This window comes from Muntiacus reevesi, chromosome 21, assembly GCF_963930625.1.
Source record: "Muntiacus reevesi chromosome 21, mMunRee1.1, whole genome shotgun sequence".
Lineage (NCBI taxonomy): Eukaryota > Metazoa > Chordata > Mammalia > Artiodactyla > Cervidae > Muntiacus > Muntiacus reevesi.
The window spans coordinates 13,665,971-13,679,591 of NC_089269.1; the positions used below are offsets into that span (position 1 = coordinate 13,665,971).

The 13,621-nt window shown below is 33.5% G+C and overlaps 1 protein-coding gene across 1 annotated transcript in view; it reads right to left on the reverse strand.

Annotated features, from left to right (window-relative positions):
- Positions 1–979: 979 nt before the first annotated feature.
- ARL6 (ADP ribosylation factor like GTPase 6) overlaps positions 980–13,621 on the reverse strand; it is a 33,149-nt gene continuing 20,507 nt past the window's right edge. The window contains exons 6-8 of the mRNA XM_065913713.1: positions 12,349–12,478; positions 8,646–8,701; positions 980–3,633 (exon numbers count right to left, since the gene is read on the reverse strand). Coding sequence (XP_065769785.1) covers positions 3,608–3,633; positions 8,646–8,701; positions 12,349–12,478 — 212 coding nt within the window. The 3' untranslated portion in view covers positions 980–3,607. The remainder of the gene's footprint in view (positions 3,634–8,645; positions 8,702–12,348; positions 12,479–13,621) is intronic.

A 13,621-nucleotide genomic window follows, 5' to 3' on the forward strand; every position in this document is an offset into this window, starting at 1 on the left:
ATTTTCAAAGTACCTACTGTTCCTCTATGACTTCTAGCATCACATGCTGAATTGAAATTTAGAAAAGAATTTAATTTGTTCTTTTTGGTTTATTCCAAATCACCAGAGAAAGAGCTTAACACTATGTGTCCATGAAGCAGCCAAGTGTGGCATTAAAATCGAAGGATCAAATGGAAGTGTCAGTAATGTTCCTGAGGCAATTCCTTGAAAACCCCAGAAGGAACATCCTTTATGAGAAAGATTCACCATACAATGTAATAACTAAGTTACTTGAAACATTTAGTCAAACACAATAATCATTTCTCAAAGTATTTCCTGCCAGTCATAGAAATGAACAAATCTATTTGAACATCCACTTAAGTGAACATTCAATATTTGGTTTATTTTTTAACTAAGAGAAAGAATGAAATTAAAAGACACTTGCTCTTTGGAAGAAAAATTATAATAAACCTAGACAGCATATTAAAAAGAGACTACTTTGCTGACAAAGGTCCGTAGAGTCAAAGCTATGGGTTTCCCTCTAGTCCGTATGGATGTGAGAGCTGGACCATAAAGAAGGCTGAGCACTGAAGAATCACTGCTTTCGAACTGTGGGGCTGGAAAAGACTCCTGAGAGTCCTTTGGACAGCAAGATCAAATCAGTCAATCCTAAAGGAAATCAACCCTGAATATTCACTGGAAGGACTGATGCTGAAGGTGAGAAGCTCCAATACTTTGACCACCTGATGCAAGGAGCTGCCTCAGTAGAAAAGAACCTAGGAAAGACTGAGGGCAAGAAAAGAAGGGGGCGGCAGAGGATGAGACAGTTAGACGGCATCTCTGACTCAATGGACGTGAGTCTGAGCAAATTCCAGGAGACAGTGAAGGACAGGGAAGCCTGGCGTGCTGCAGTTCATGGGGTCGCAGTCAGGTACTACTTAGCGACTGGACAACAACAAAGAAGGAATAATCAGAAGGCAGAAAATATGCACCGAGTCAGTTAAAATGCACAGTATTTTAATGTACCAGAGTTACATGCAGCATGTATTTGCCTTAAATTTTCTCAACGGTAACTGCATATATTTATAGAAATCACAACATGGTGGGCTGAAAATTTCAAAGGAAAAAAATAAATAATCAGAAGATAAATCATAATTTTTAGCAGACAACCTACAAATGAAAAATATACACAACTCAACTCTTTTGTGATTTATAAGGCACAGGCTGAATAGGGCCATATTATAAACATTTAAATGCAAAATATACAATAGGCTAACTTTTCAACATTTTATGAGGTGTCATATTGAAATGCAGAGCATAATGAATTAATTTTTGTAACGCAATGATGTCTAAACATAAAAAAACCCTTGTTTTAGCCTAAACATATTTTAACTGCATAATATGTTAAATACAAATGCAATACCCTCAGTGTATACACACTTACACGGCATGCTGTGACCACTGAAGCCCAACTTGCTTCTCCATAACCTTTAAGTGAACACAGAGTGCAGATGGATGTTTATGAACCAGATTCGGAGATTGTGGGAACAAAGGAAATAGTCAGTACCCTCTTCTATGTATTTGCACAGGCATGAACTACTGTAGTTTGTGGAATACTAGTTAGCTCAGTATTAACATAGTTTGAAGAATTATTCTTATCATAGTCATTTCTGCCCAGTTTAAAATTTGAAGTGTCAACAGACTTAAAACAAAAAGCAAAAATAAATAAATAAAACAGTAGTCCCTCGTCCATGACCTCCACACCCATCCTAGTCTCCCACTCCAGTGAAGACTCTTCTATCCTTTTATCTATTCTTATGGCAGATATCTCTGTATTTCTAAAATCAGTATTACTCTTAGCTCTTGAATCACCTATTTTAAACAGATTGTTGTGTTCTGAATCCCAGAACCACAATTTACTAGCTCTGTGACCTTAAACAAATAACATTTTTAGGTCCTTTCCTTGTCTATAAAACAAATACTAGAATCTACTATCTAAGGTTATTGTCAGGATTATATGATGCACAATACCATATGTGTAATAATATTTTGCTCAAAATACAATGATAGCTATTATTATTGTTACCTTTCTCCATCTTCCTAAAATAGTTACAGCATATCAGTTTTTTTGTTGAATTACAGTGTTTTCATCTTCACATCTTTTTTATATTTGAAGCAACTCTAGATTAATGAGACTCATCTTGTATCCTCATCAAAACCATTTATGAGAAGTTGGCAAGCTACCTAAAATGCTGGATCACTGGAACAGTCTGGGTAATTTTCAATTTGCCAAATTCCAAATCACTGGAATTTCTGGACTAAAAGAAACTGGATTATACAATTTTTACTATAGTTTTAAAATGACTATATTCAAATTTCTGTGAAACATGCCACTACTGTAGTCACTGTAATACACCTTTATTACTCATTTACCTTTTGCCTTCTGTTTCTTTCACTTTCACAGCTAAGGATATTTAAGATGCTACGTACCGTATATTACAGTTTTCCTTTACATGGGATATTTTTCAGGATTTACACCACTGCTCTATCCACAGTTCCCCAGTGATTGATTCCATTAAAAACAAATGCTTCTATTTAGTGATTACAATTTCAAGTAGTCTCTAAGTTGTGAGAAGCAACACAATTTGCAAACAGTAGATGGCAGAAGTATGTTTAAAATTCTAAAGAACATTTTTGCAGCAGTTCATGCACAGGAAAATCATAGTTGATGAGTCACAGTCTATTTTAACAAAGTACCACAGTAAACTGGACACAATTTAAAAGAAGAAAGAAAAAAATCAACTGTAATAACTAATCTTAAAATGCAATATTTTCATTCAGCCAATGAAATAAATTAGACACTATGTAAGAAAAGATTCTCAAATTTTCCCTCATTATCTTTTAAGTTCTCTGAGGATAAGCAACATGTTTTATTCACCTTATATCACCATTGCCTAGGACAATACCAAACTAGTACAGATATAGAGATGTTTCATATGTATTCACTGAATAAATGAATTCTGTTTAACTTGGTCTCAGATAATTTGCAAATGTTTGACAGTAAAACACCAAATGCCATATTAACATAGCATTATTCTTTTCGGCATACAAAGCACACTAGTTGGTACATTACATTGTATGTTATGTTGATGGTGACGTATAGTAAAGCTTTAATATATATTAATTTACCCAAGGACCCTTATAAATATTTAAAGTTCTTTTTCACAAGCACATCATACTACAAAGTCATATAATAAACTATATTTTTGGATGACAATTAAAAAATAAAATGCATTAAAGATATCATTAATCATGATGGGGTACTGAGATAACTCTGACTTTATAAACAGTCTAATTACAATCAAATGTAGACCTTTACCAAGAAGTTGATAAATCTAGGGAGGGAGCTCTTTGGAGGGAAGATTTAGTTTTGATATCATTAATGGGCAGATTAGCATACCTGAAGTTCTATCTTCTTGAAAACCTCATTAACAGTCCATAAATGCAAGTAGAAGATTATAAAGTATTCTTAGATGTAAAGACACCTTTAAAAAATGTAAAATATTCAGTTTGCCTTAATATATATTTCTTGAATTGAAAACTGTTGAGGTTTCCAAATACTATTTTTTCATGTCTTCACAGCCTGGATCTGATCTGATAACAAAAGCCAAACAAAAAGTTATTAGTCTCTACAGGGCAGAATCTACTTTCTAAAGTAATCCAAGACAAGTCTATAACAATAGGTAGAAACCCATGCATACAACTGCTTTTTTTTTTTAAAGCACAACTCATATTATAGTTTTTCTTTTTGTCACGGGACATGCAGCCGATTAGAGTCAACTAGTTCTACGAGGCTTCTATTAAAAAATCAGTCCCTTGCCTCATCCCTTCTTTCTCCCTTCACAGGCAACTACTTCCAACTCCTTTTTAGGTGATTACCTCTGTATCTCTAAATATGGTTTTATCATTACTTCTTGAATTCAATGTAACATAGGGCTTCAGTTCTCACACATTTGTATATCGTTCTGCCACCCTCATGATGCTTCCAATACTCCCACTTTCCTAAAACAGTGATGTTTTATGTGAATGCGACTCACAGCTGGGACAAGGGATAAACTTCAGTTACTTTTCCTTTCTTCTACTGTATTTTGTTTTCCCTGCAGTGAATAACTGCTCTTCATCCCCAACCCCCCCTTTTTTTTAAAATGTAATTAACATTGAAATTCAATCCACTACTCTCACACTGTTTCAGGCTTTACTAGTATGAGGCATAAAACTGGTCGATCATCTTCACTTTCTTGAAGAACTCTCCTTTATAGTCTTGTGCAGACTCTTTAATCTGACCCAGCTGTTCTCCATGCTTGTCCAGGTATTTTCATATGAGATCTTTCACTATTATTCTAGGATCTATGTTATCATCCTAGGGGTTCCTTCCCAACTTTCTTGTGCAGATTTCCCTATTTCATGGTACCTTTTTTTTCCTTCTTGCTTTATTCCTTTGTTTTTGACAAGTATACCTCTGCGGCTACTTTAGTATTAATAAACTGTATAGAAAGTGAACTCTTGAGACTTTACTTGGCTGAAGATGTCTTAATTCTCTCAGTTACAATACACTGATACTGCCTGAGAATACTATTTTCTCCTTAGACTTTTTCAGGCACTGGAAGTGTTTCCAGGTGTTGCTGGTGAGAAGTCTGATGCTACTTTGTTTCCTTATCTAAGGAAATCTTTGGATGAGATCTCTTATTTTCTTCTCAGAAAATATGGTGAATTTTCCACCATCTTCGGTGTTGATTTTAATGATGCACCCTGGTGTGGGAATATTTTCATCCACCGCCTTGGGCTCTAAATCATTCAGTTCTTGAAAATAATGCTTTATGATTTGATGACTTCCCTCTATTTTCCTTGTTCTCTTTCAGAAATTCTTACTAGGATTTTGGGCCTCATAAATGACTCCTTTATCTTTTCTCCCCCCATTGTCTTTTTCGTACTTTCTTAGAGAATGTCTCTATTTTACCTTCTTTTGATTGAGTTTTCCATTTCTACTTGTTGCTCAGTCACTCAGTCGTGTTTGACTTTATGTGACCCCATGGATTGCAGCATGCCAGGTTTCTCTGTCCTTCACTATCTCCTGGAGCTTGCTCAGACTCATGTCCATCAAGTTGGTGATGCCATCCAACCATTTCTACTACTGTATTATTATTTTCCAAGAACTCATATTTTTGTTCTTTTTCAATTAGTATTCTTGTCATATTCATGAAAATAATACATTCTTTTATCTCTTTGAGGATACTCAAATAGTGTTTTGAAATGTTCTCCCTAAAGTCTTTTTCTAAACTTTTTCTTTTGCTCCATAATTCCTAAAGTTTTGTCTTCAAATACTTGGCAATCCTTTGCTATCTTCTCATGTGTATAAGTGAACACTATAAAGTTGACTGGAATTTTGTTACATGTGTGAGGCTTGTCAAAAGTAATCTTCATCCTAGTGTATAGCTAGGCCATTTCCTTGAGAATTTCTAATGTTAACACCTTTAGATCTTTTCTCTTAGCTGGTCTGACTCCTCAAAGCTGGTTTTCTTCTACCTATTGCCAGTGTCTTCTAGGAGAAACAGGAGAAAGCAGAACATGGTTATAACCTTCAACATCAAACTCTCATTTACTCCTCATTTTCAGTTTAGCATTCCAACACACAGTTGCGCTCAGCGTTCTCCACTCCAGAGATACTGTGTGACTCTGCAAAGAATGAACCTTCAATCTTCTTCTGGGGCACAGATGTATACCTGTGCATCTCCTTTCAGTCTCACCTCGTCCTTATTTCTTATTTCCATCAATTCCTGAGGATTAGAATGGTTTCCAGCTTTCTCCAGTGCTAGCTTAGAATTCCACTCTCTCAAGTCTGTTAAGTTATTCAACATTCATCACATATTTGGCTTCAAAATTTGGTTACCATATTTATCACTTCCATTCTTTTTGTCCTCAGTCTCTTCACTCTTAGTGAGATTTGAAGAGGGGATGAAACCAAGTGTGTGTCCAATCCTTTGTTTTTCAATGGAATGTCCCTATACATAGTTTATAAAATTCTTATATAAAAACTGGAAGCATTATAAACTTTTCCCATAAGATAAAGTGACTCAGTGAATAAGTTCATGAGTCATGTGGAACAATGTTTTGTTTTTTCATAAATATTTAAGTTTCAGAGCTAGAAAACAACTTACACTTCTGCGATAGTTTCTATATATTCTCTGGTGATTTTAAAAAATACTTAATAGTCTACTTATAGATTCTTCTCTTAGGGCTGTAATTGACTATCCCTCCAAAAGAGAATAGAATCATGGCACAAAATGTGTCATTTAATACTTTATCCTCAGTTTTTCAACCTTAAATTTAAAATAATAAAATTAAATTGGTCCAAAATGAACCAGAGCCTTCTTGTTTATGATGTTAGGAAACTTCAGAATTTTGCAAGGAAAATGAAGAGATATAAGTTCAGAACATCTTTCAAAGATTTACAGAAAAACTTGATACAAGCAGAGGCACAGACTAGTCTCCTAAGTTTACTGCTACTTATTTTGCAAAGTAGGTTTTTACCTGTTTTCAAATCCAAAGACAGGAGCATCAAAAATACAAACTATTTACTATAACATAGAAATTATGAACAAAGGATCTCCTACTCAAAACCAAACTGATATAGTTTTAAATCTGCATACTAAGTTTCCTCTTCTGTTAAACAGAGAAGTTAGGTAAAAGGATAAACTGAACATTTTTTGAGAGCTTTCTTAAGCTAGGCACTTTAATACATAGAGCATCTCATTTAATCTGTGTGGCAATTCTGGATATTTTATTTTTTAATTTTACAGATGAGGAAAACTGTCTGGATAAGATAAAGACATTAGTTAATAATTAACAAGTGGTGGAATATTCTGACAGACTCAGAAGTCCAGGTGTTTTTACTTCTACACCATGTTGCCCACATAAAATGGGGAACCTGCCACTTACCTTGCAGAGAATTGTAAAGTTTACATAAAATAATATGGCAACACAAGGGCACACATTTTTTTTTTCCCAATAATGTATCCTTCTTATAAAGATTTGGGAGTTAAGATACAAAGATAATGGATCAGAAAAGTCAATGACAAAAATTAGATTAGAGTTGGCAAGTGGCATTGTGATGTTGGATCACTACTGACACCTAGTGGCCTTATTGTTACAGACAAATTAAAAGTACGATTTAAAATCCAGATGACCATCACTTATTTTCAGTTAAGTACTGTGCTTTGTATTTTTTATTATGAACAATTGTGGGTTTCCATTCACACTATATCTCTGCTGTGAGCAATAATAAGTACTTAAAATAAGAAATAAAGGTTGAAAATATGTTTCTAGTGTCTTCTCTAGAATGTTCCTTTGTAATTTGCTTTATGTGGAATCAGTCCCATAAAGGGGTCACTTTGACCACTTCTTTACACAGTCTGAGAAACTAAATTGTTGTGTTCAAAGAAAAATCCCACTAGTGATTCTGAGAACTTTTAGAGGTTCTCAGTTAAGTTTCACTTAATTGTAACATGTAACTAGAAGGCTCTTTGCAGTGTAATGGTAAATGGCATGATGACTATATAAACACAAAAGAGGAAAACAAAAATACAACAGTCTGTGCAGTTAACTAGAACACCACATTTTACTAATAACACAAATATTTATTAGATATACATTTAGTACGTTGGACCAAAGAAGTATTATGTCTCTTTATGTATGGTAATAAGCAGGCTACCCTTAGATCCACCATGATATACAGTAGAGAAAAAAGAAAAAAATCACATATAGCTGAAATAAAAAGGATGTGTAGAGAAATTAAATTTATAGCCACAAGACCACAGCTCATGGATTAACAAGTTAATCTCATTATTCACCCTTATTCAGGGCAGGGAGGTTCCTAAAAGAAATCAACCACTGTCCTGCTCAAAAATGGAAATTTTTTTGCCTGACCTTCAGGGTCCTATAACAAGAAGGACTTATAGAACTTGGTTTCATGCACATTCACGTTTTATTTCTCTGTGTGGGTTACTGTGCTTCAAAGCCATTCCTGTGTCTTGTAGACAGTGTAACCTTAGGGAAAATGAGAGATCTTAATTTAATCCCTGGTATAGTAAGCCTGTACCAACTATGCTAGCTATTTTGATGAATAACATATAGAACTGTGATATACAGAAACACTAATACCAGCATATACAGTACTAAATATGAGTACTGAAATTTGTAGAAACATGCCATGTATAAATGGAGCTATATGTGGAGGACAGCATGACTCTTGAAAGACACATGCCACAAAAATTTTTATGACAGTAGGTCTAAAATTTATCCCAAAATTCAAATGTGCTTCTATTACTAGATCTGACAGAAACTTATGGCTATAAATTAAAATTATATTCTAGAGTTGTCATGTATATTGATGTAAGTACTTTTTATTTAAATAAATCCTTTATAAAAATGTAATTGAAGTAAATGGAGCAAGGTATTGGATACTTACTGTATTGTATTTTCTGATAGCAGAAATAGATGGAAACAAGAGGGAAAAAGGCAGTGATATAATAAAAACAAAATATAAAAAAGGACAGAAAATGTGACTGGAAAGAAAATAAAGGCTGAAGAGGCAGTTTTTTATGATGTACCTTGAAGCCAGTCTACACCTTCTTGCAATCCTTCTCCTTTTATGGCATCACTAGCACTGAAATAAAACCAACAGAAAAATATCCATTTCATTACATCAAAAAACTGTATGAATAAATAATTACAATTTTGTCATATGGAAAATTAATACATTTAATAACATATCTGAGCAAAACTGGTTAAGTACTGAAACTGAATATACATAGGATATAAAAGTCTGAGTGTTTAGGGTCAAGACATGAGAAAACTATTCATTAATTTATATGGACATTTGTAAAAATATATCATTAAAATGTTACTATTCTAGGACTATTACTTGGACTGGCATTAACAAAACATATACTTTGAGTTATTCTCTCAGTAGTGGGATTATAGAGCACACCATCCTACTTTCTCCTACCAGCCCCAATGATTCAATAGCATTTATTTATTAGAAATGCTTTACTTGGGTTGTAATTTAGTCACAGGATGGAGTGACTTTATATGAAATTAAAATTGATATCTAAAAGGAATAAATCTGTAACTGGTAAATAAATCTGGTAAATAATAAATAAATCTGGTAAAGTGGTAAAATTAAAAAATTCCAGTAGACTTCAAACATAGTTTTATATTTATTGGTTTTACAAACCTCGATAGGTTGTTTAACTCTTTGGCTTTCAGTTTTTGCTTCTGTAAAATGCAAGAATACTACCACTGGCCTCATGTGATTATTATAAGAATTAAATATTTGAGATATGCATATAAAACATTGAATACAGGGTCTTTTCATTGTTGTTCCATTCTTAAAAGTAAGCCTAAATCCTTATTGTAATATTATTTTATAAATAATAAAAATTATATAAACTAAAACAATAAAATGTAGAGGATTTTTTGAGTATGAAATAATCTTTTTTTAAGATTCAGATCGACAGTTTCTCATAACATGTTACTGATATAATTATCTAATAACAATTAGTATACATAACTAGATTTTCTGTATGATTAAGATTGTTTTAGTGTGCTGAAGTATGATTTTAAAATGTACTAAATTATCTTAAAACAGTTAATTTTATTCTAATCAAAAGAGAAATTACTTTCAAGAAATTATTTATTGGACCAAGAACATGACTTATCATAGAATTATTTTAAAATAGGAAGACAGAAACAAATAGCATGAGATATGCAATTATTCAAACTATGGATTACCTTTATTAAAGGCAAAACATCAGTAACTGAAATACTAATATCAAGAATGATCAATGTATTGACTTGTATCACAAACTTCTAGTTCCACATAAGAGTACAGTGCTACAAAGAAACCCTTCTCCTTTGGTGGAGGTGTCACTACATTTCTAAAACTCCTGCATCTTTCCTAATAATTCCCAAATGTTTAAATTCTACCTTTCCTTTCAAATAAATCATAAGACTTATAACTGGAATAAACGCCAGACTCTCCATTTTCTGCAAGGAACTATGTTCCATAGCCCCTGGTTATTTCTCAGGGGCCTCACCTACAATTCCCCCTACCTCTCTGTTCCAGCCAGCAAGGGCTTCTTGCTGCTTCCAGAAAACATCAGGCACATTCTCATCTCAGAGCCTTTTCACTTGCTGGTCTCTCTATCTGCAAAAGTTACTCCTCCAAACCTTTGTGTGAACTGCTTCTTGACTTCAATTGTGTCTCAGAGGGAGACCACATTCATTACTCTTTCTCTTACTATTCTACTTCTTTTTTTTCACCCTCCCAACTGATGTTTTTATTATCTGTCTCCCTCTCAAGATAGTAAAAATGCAAATGCAAACATATATCACTCCAGGGACTTAGTCAAAGGACACATGGGAAGAATTAAAACAGAATCAGATTTGAAAATCAGAGTTGACTATATGTTTAGTAAAATGGTCAAAAATAAACCAATAAAAATTTCCAAACTATACTTCTCTATAATCTCTACTTTACTACCCAAATTTATTTGTACCTAAGGCAAGAGAGATGCAATATTTTATCTCTGCACCACTCAGCATTACTTTTTTCTCCAAAATTAAAGGAAAAATTTATTTTTAGTTCAAATAAAAACCTTAACAAGTGAAACACTAACTGGAACTTAGTGAGATGTCCAGTTTGAATTAAGAAGTCAAAACTGTAGACAAACTTACAAGAAAAACTTAACATTCTTCTACAAGTTGTACATAAAGTAAAGAAACTGGCAATATGCTCTAAGTCCATATCCTTATAGCATCAGATATTATTTTTTTCTCTTACTAAAAAAGTTAAGGTGTCACAATTAAATAAATAAACCTAACATAATTCAATAGCTAATTGTTAAGGAGAAAGACATTTTCCATTTGCAAAATTAATTTCTACTTCAAAATTAAGAGAAAAATTACATCTTTTACTAATTAGAATTGACCCTTATTTTGAATGTTGTACTTTCCATTAATGTAGTCAGCACACTTAGGGCAAAAATTAAATTCTTCTACTTTAGATATTATCATTTTAAGTATGATTTACAAAAATAGAAAGGTTCTATCTTAAGATAGTTCTCTACACCAAATCCCTTTCTTTACCAACAAAATACCACAGAACCTTAAATTCCAACTCAAGAATAATTTAGTAAACACTGATTTTTCCTCTGACTTCCAAAGTAAGGAGGGTTGTACTCACGATATGTGGCCTTAGGTACTGAAAAATTTCAAGGGATTTCTCAAGTGCTATAGTATTACTCTTTCAGCACCATGGTTAGCTCTTTTTTCCTATGAGCTCTACCACTTCCTTCTTTCCTAGATTTTTCTGCCTCTGTGTTCAGCCTTTCTCTATAGAGTAGAAGGATATCTTCCACGGAGAGGTGGGGGTGGGGGTGAACAGAGGGAAGCTTAATGTAACATAAGGTAGCAGTAGGCATTAAAACACTAATATAAAACTTCTGGTTATCCTTATCAGAATATTTTGACACACTGGAATTAAATATATTAGTAAGAAACTGCTTTCCCAATAAAAATGTATAATAATATCAGATGCTAATTATTTAAGAGTTCAATTTTACAGTATGCCTGAATAAGACAGATTTTTATATTTCTGTTTATTCATATCAACAAGTATTTATTGCGTTATCTCCTAAGTACCTATGAGTAGGTACCTACTAAACAGGCACTGTCAGAGTGAAAAAAATCAATGAAATCCCAGGTCTCACGGTACTAACGGACTAGTATAGGAAGACAGACTATACAAGAGAAAACAAAAAAAGAAGAGGTCATATAGCAATAGACAAATAAAGCCAAGTAAGGAAAAAAACCCACAAGAGATGGGGGTAAGGTTTCAGAGAATTATCGAGAGGTCTCTTTCTTAAAGAAAGTGCAATAGTAAGCAGGAAAATTATTTTAAAGAATTTTTCAGATAAAGGGAGTAACAAGTGCAAATGCTTTGAGATGGAACTGTGGTTGGTTGATTCAGTGTGAAGAAAGAAATTACTGTGGTTGAAGCTAGGTAAGTAAGCAGATTGGTTAAGTTAATTCTTTTAAAGAGTTGTTTTTGTTTTTCTATCCTTAAAAAAATTTGAAAGGTTTTAACAATAATATACTACTGAATACCTGCAACATCACAGTTTTATAAAACATAATCTTTACCTTTCATCCTACCATGTTAAGTCACTTATATAGTGAGCTTGTAAAAAAAACCCCGAAGTTGGAGATTTTTTCAGAATGATAAAATGAAATGTAAATAAAAGACTTTACCAAATATGCCATGGTTTATCTTTGATGTTCTCTAAACACAGCAACTGAGATACTTTTACAGATGTCACTGCATTTCTAAGATCCATTTTGTTTGCAAAGAATAAGATTGGTATTCGACGGTGCTTAATATCTAAAAGAGAAAATAAGACTATCATCACACTTCTAGCTTTTTGAGTTATCCTCTCCAAAATCCTTAAAACTGAAATCCACTAAAATTGTCTTCTGATCACTTCTTCCCATATCACACATACATAAACATTTAAAGGCATATACTGTCAAGCATGTATTTAAGTGATAACAAAATTTAAAATACACTTCTTCCTAAGGTTATCTGCACAGTTCATGGAATTCTACAGGCCAGAATACTGGAGTGGGTAGCCTTTCCCTTCTCCAGGAGATCTTCTCAACCCAGGGCTTGAACCCAGGTCTCCCTCATTGCAGGTGGAGTATTTACCAGCTGAGTTACAAGGGAAATAAGATTATCTGCCCTCTTGTTGGAACTGTAAACCAAAGATGGATGAGGTGGGAGTGGAGGGCTCATTAAACAGTTACTGAACAGCACCTAGCAAAAAGTCAAACATTGTGTTTCATTTTTACTGTCAACACAAAGGAAGAAAACTTCAAACAGAAATATTATAGAAGGAGGATAAGAATGTAAATGGGCTAGTCAAAAGACATAGGGTGGCTGAATGGATTTTTTGAAAAAGACCCATACATAAGTTGCCTACAAGAGACTCACTTCAAATCCAAAGAAACAAACTGAAAGTAAGAGGATGGAAAAAGATATTTCATGCAAATGGAAACAAAAACAATGGTGGGGCAGCAATGCATATATCAGACCCAAGAGACTTCAAAACAAAACTATAAAAAGAGGCAAAGGAGGACATTAAAGGACAGTGCTCACGGGATCAATTCAAGCAGATAAAGACAGCTGTAAATATGTATGTACCCAACATAGGAGAGGTTAAACATATAAGGCAAATATTAATAGATGTAGAAATTGACAGCAACACAATAATAGTAAGGGGTCTTTAATGTCCCCCTTCCATCAATGGACAGATCATTCACATAGAAAGTCAATAAGGAAACAGCAGCCTTAAAAGACACATTAGATCAACTTAATAGATATATACTAAAAATGCAAATTAAAATTGCCAGGAAATATCACCTTACATCTCTCTGTTAGAATGACTGAGGTCCAAAAGAACACAAATAATAAACATTCGTGTGGATGCACAGAAGAGTGAACTCTTATACACTGTTAGCTGGAATG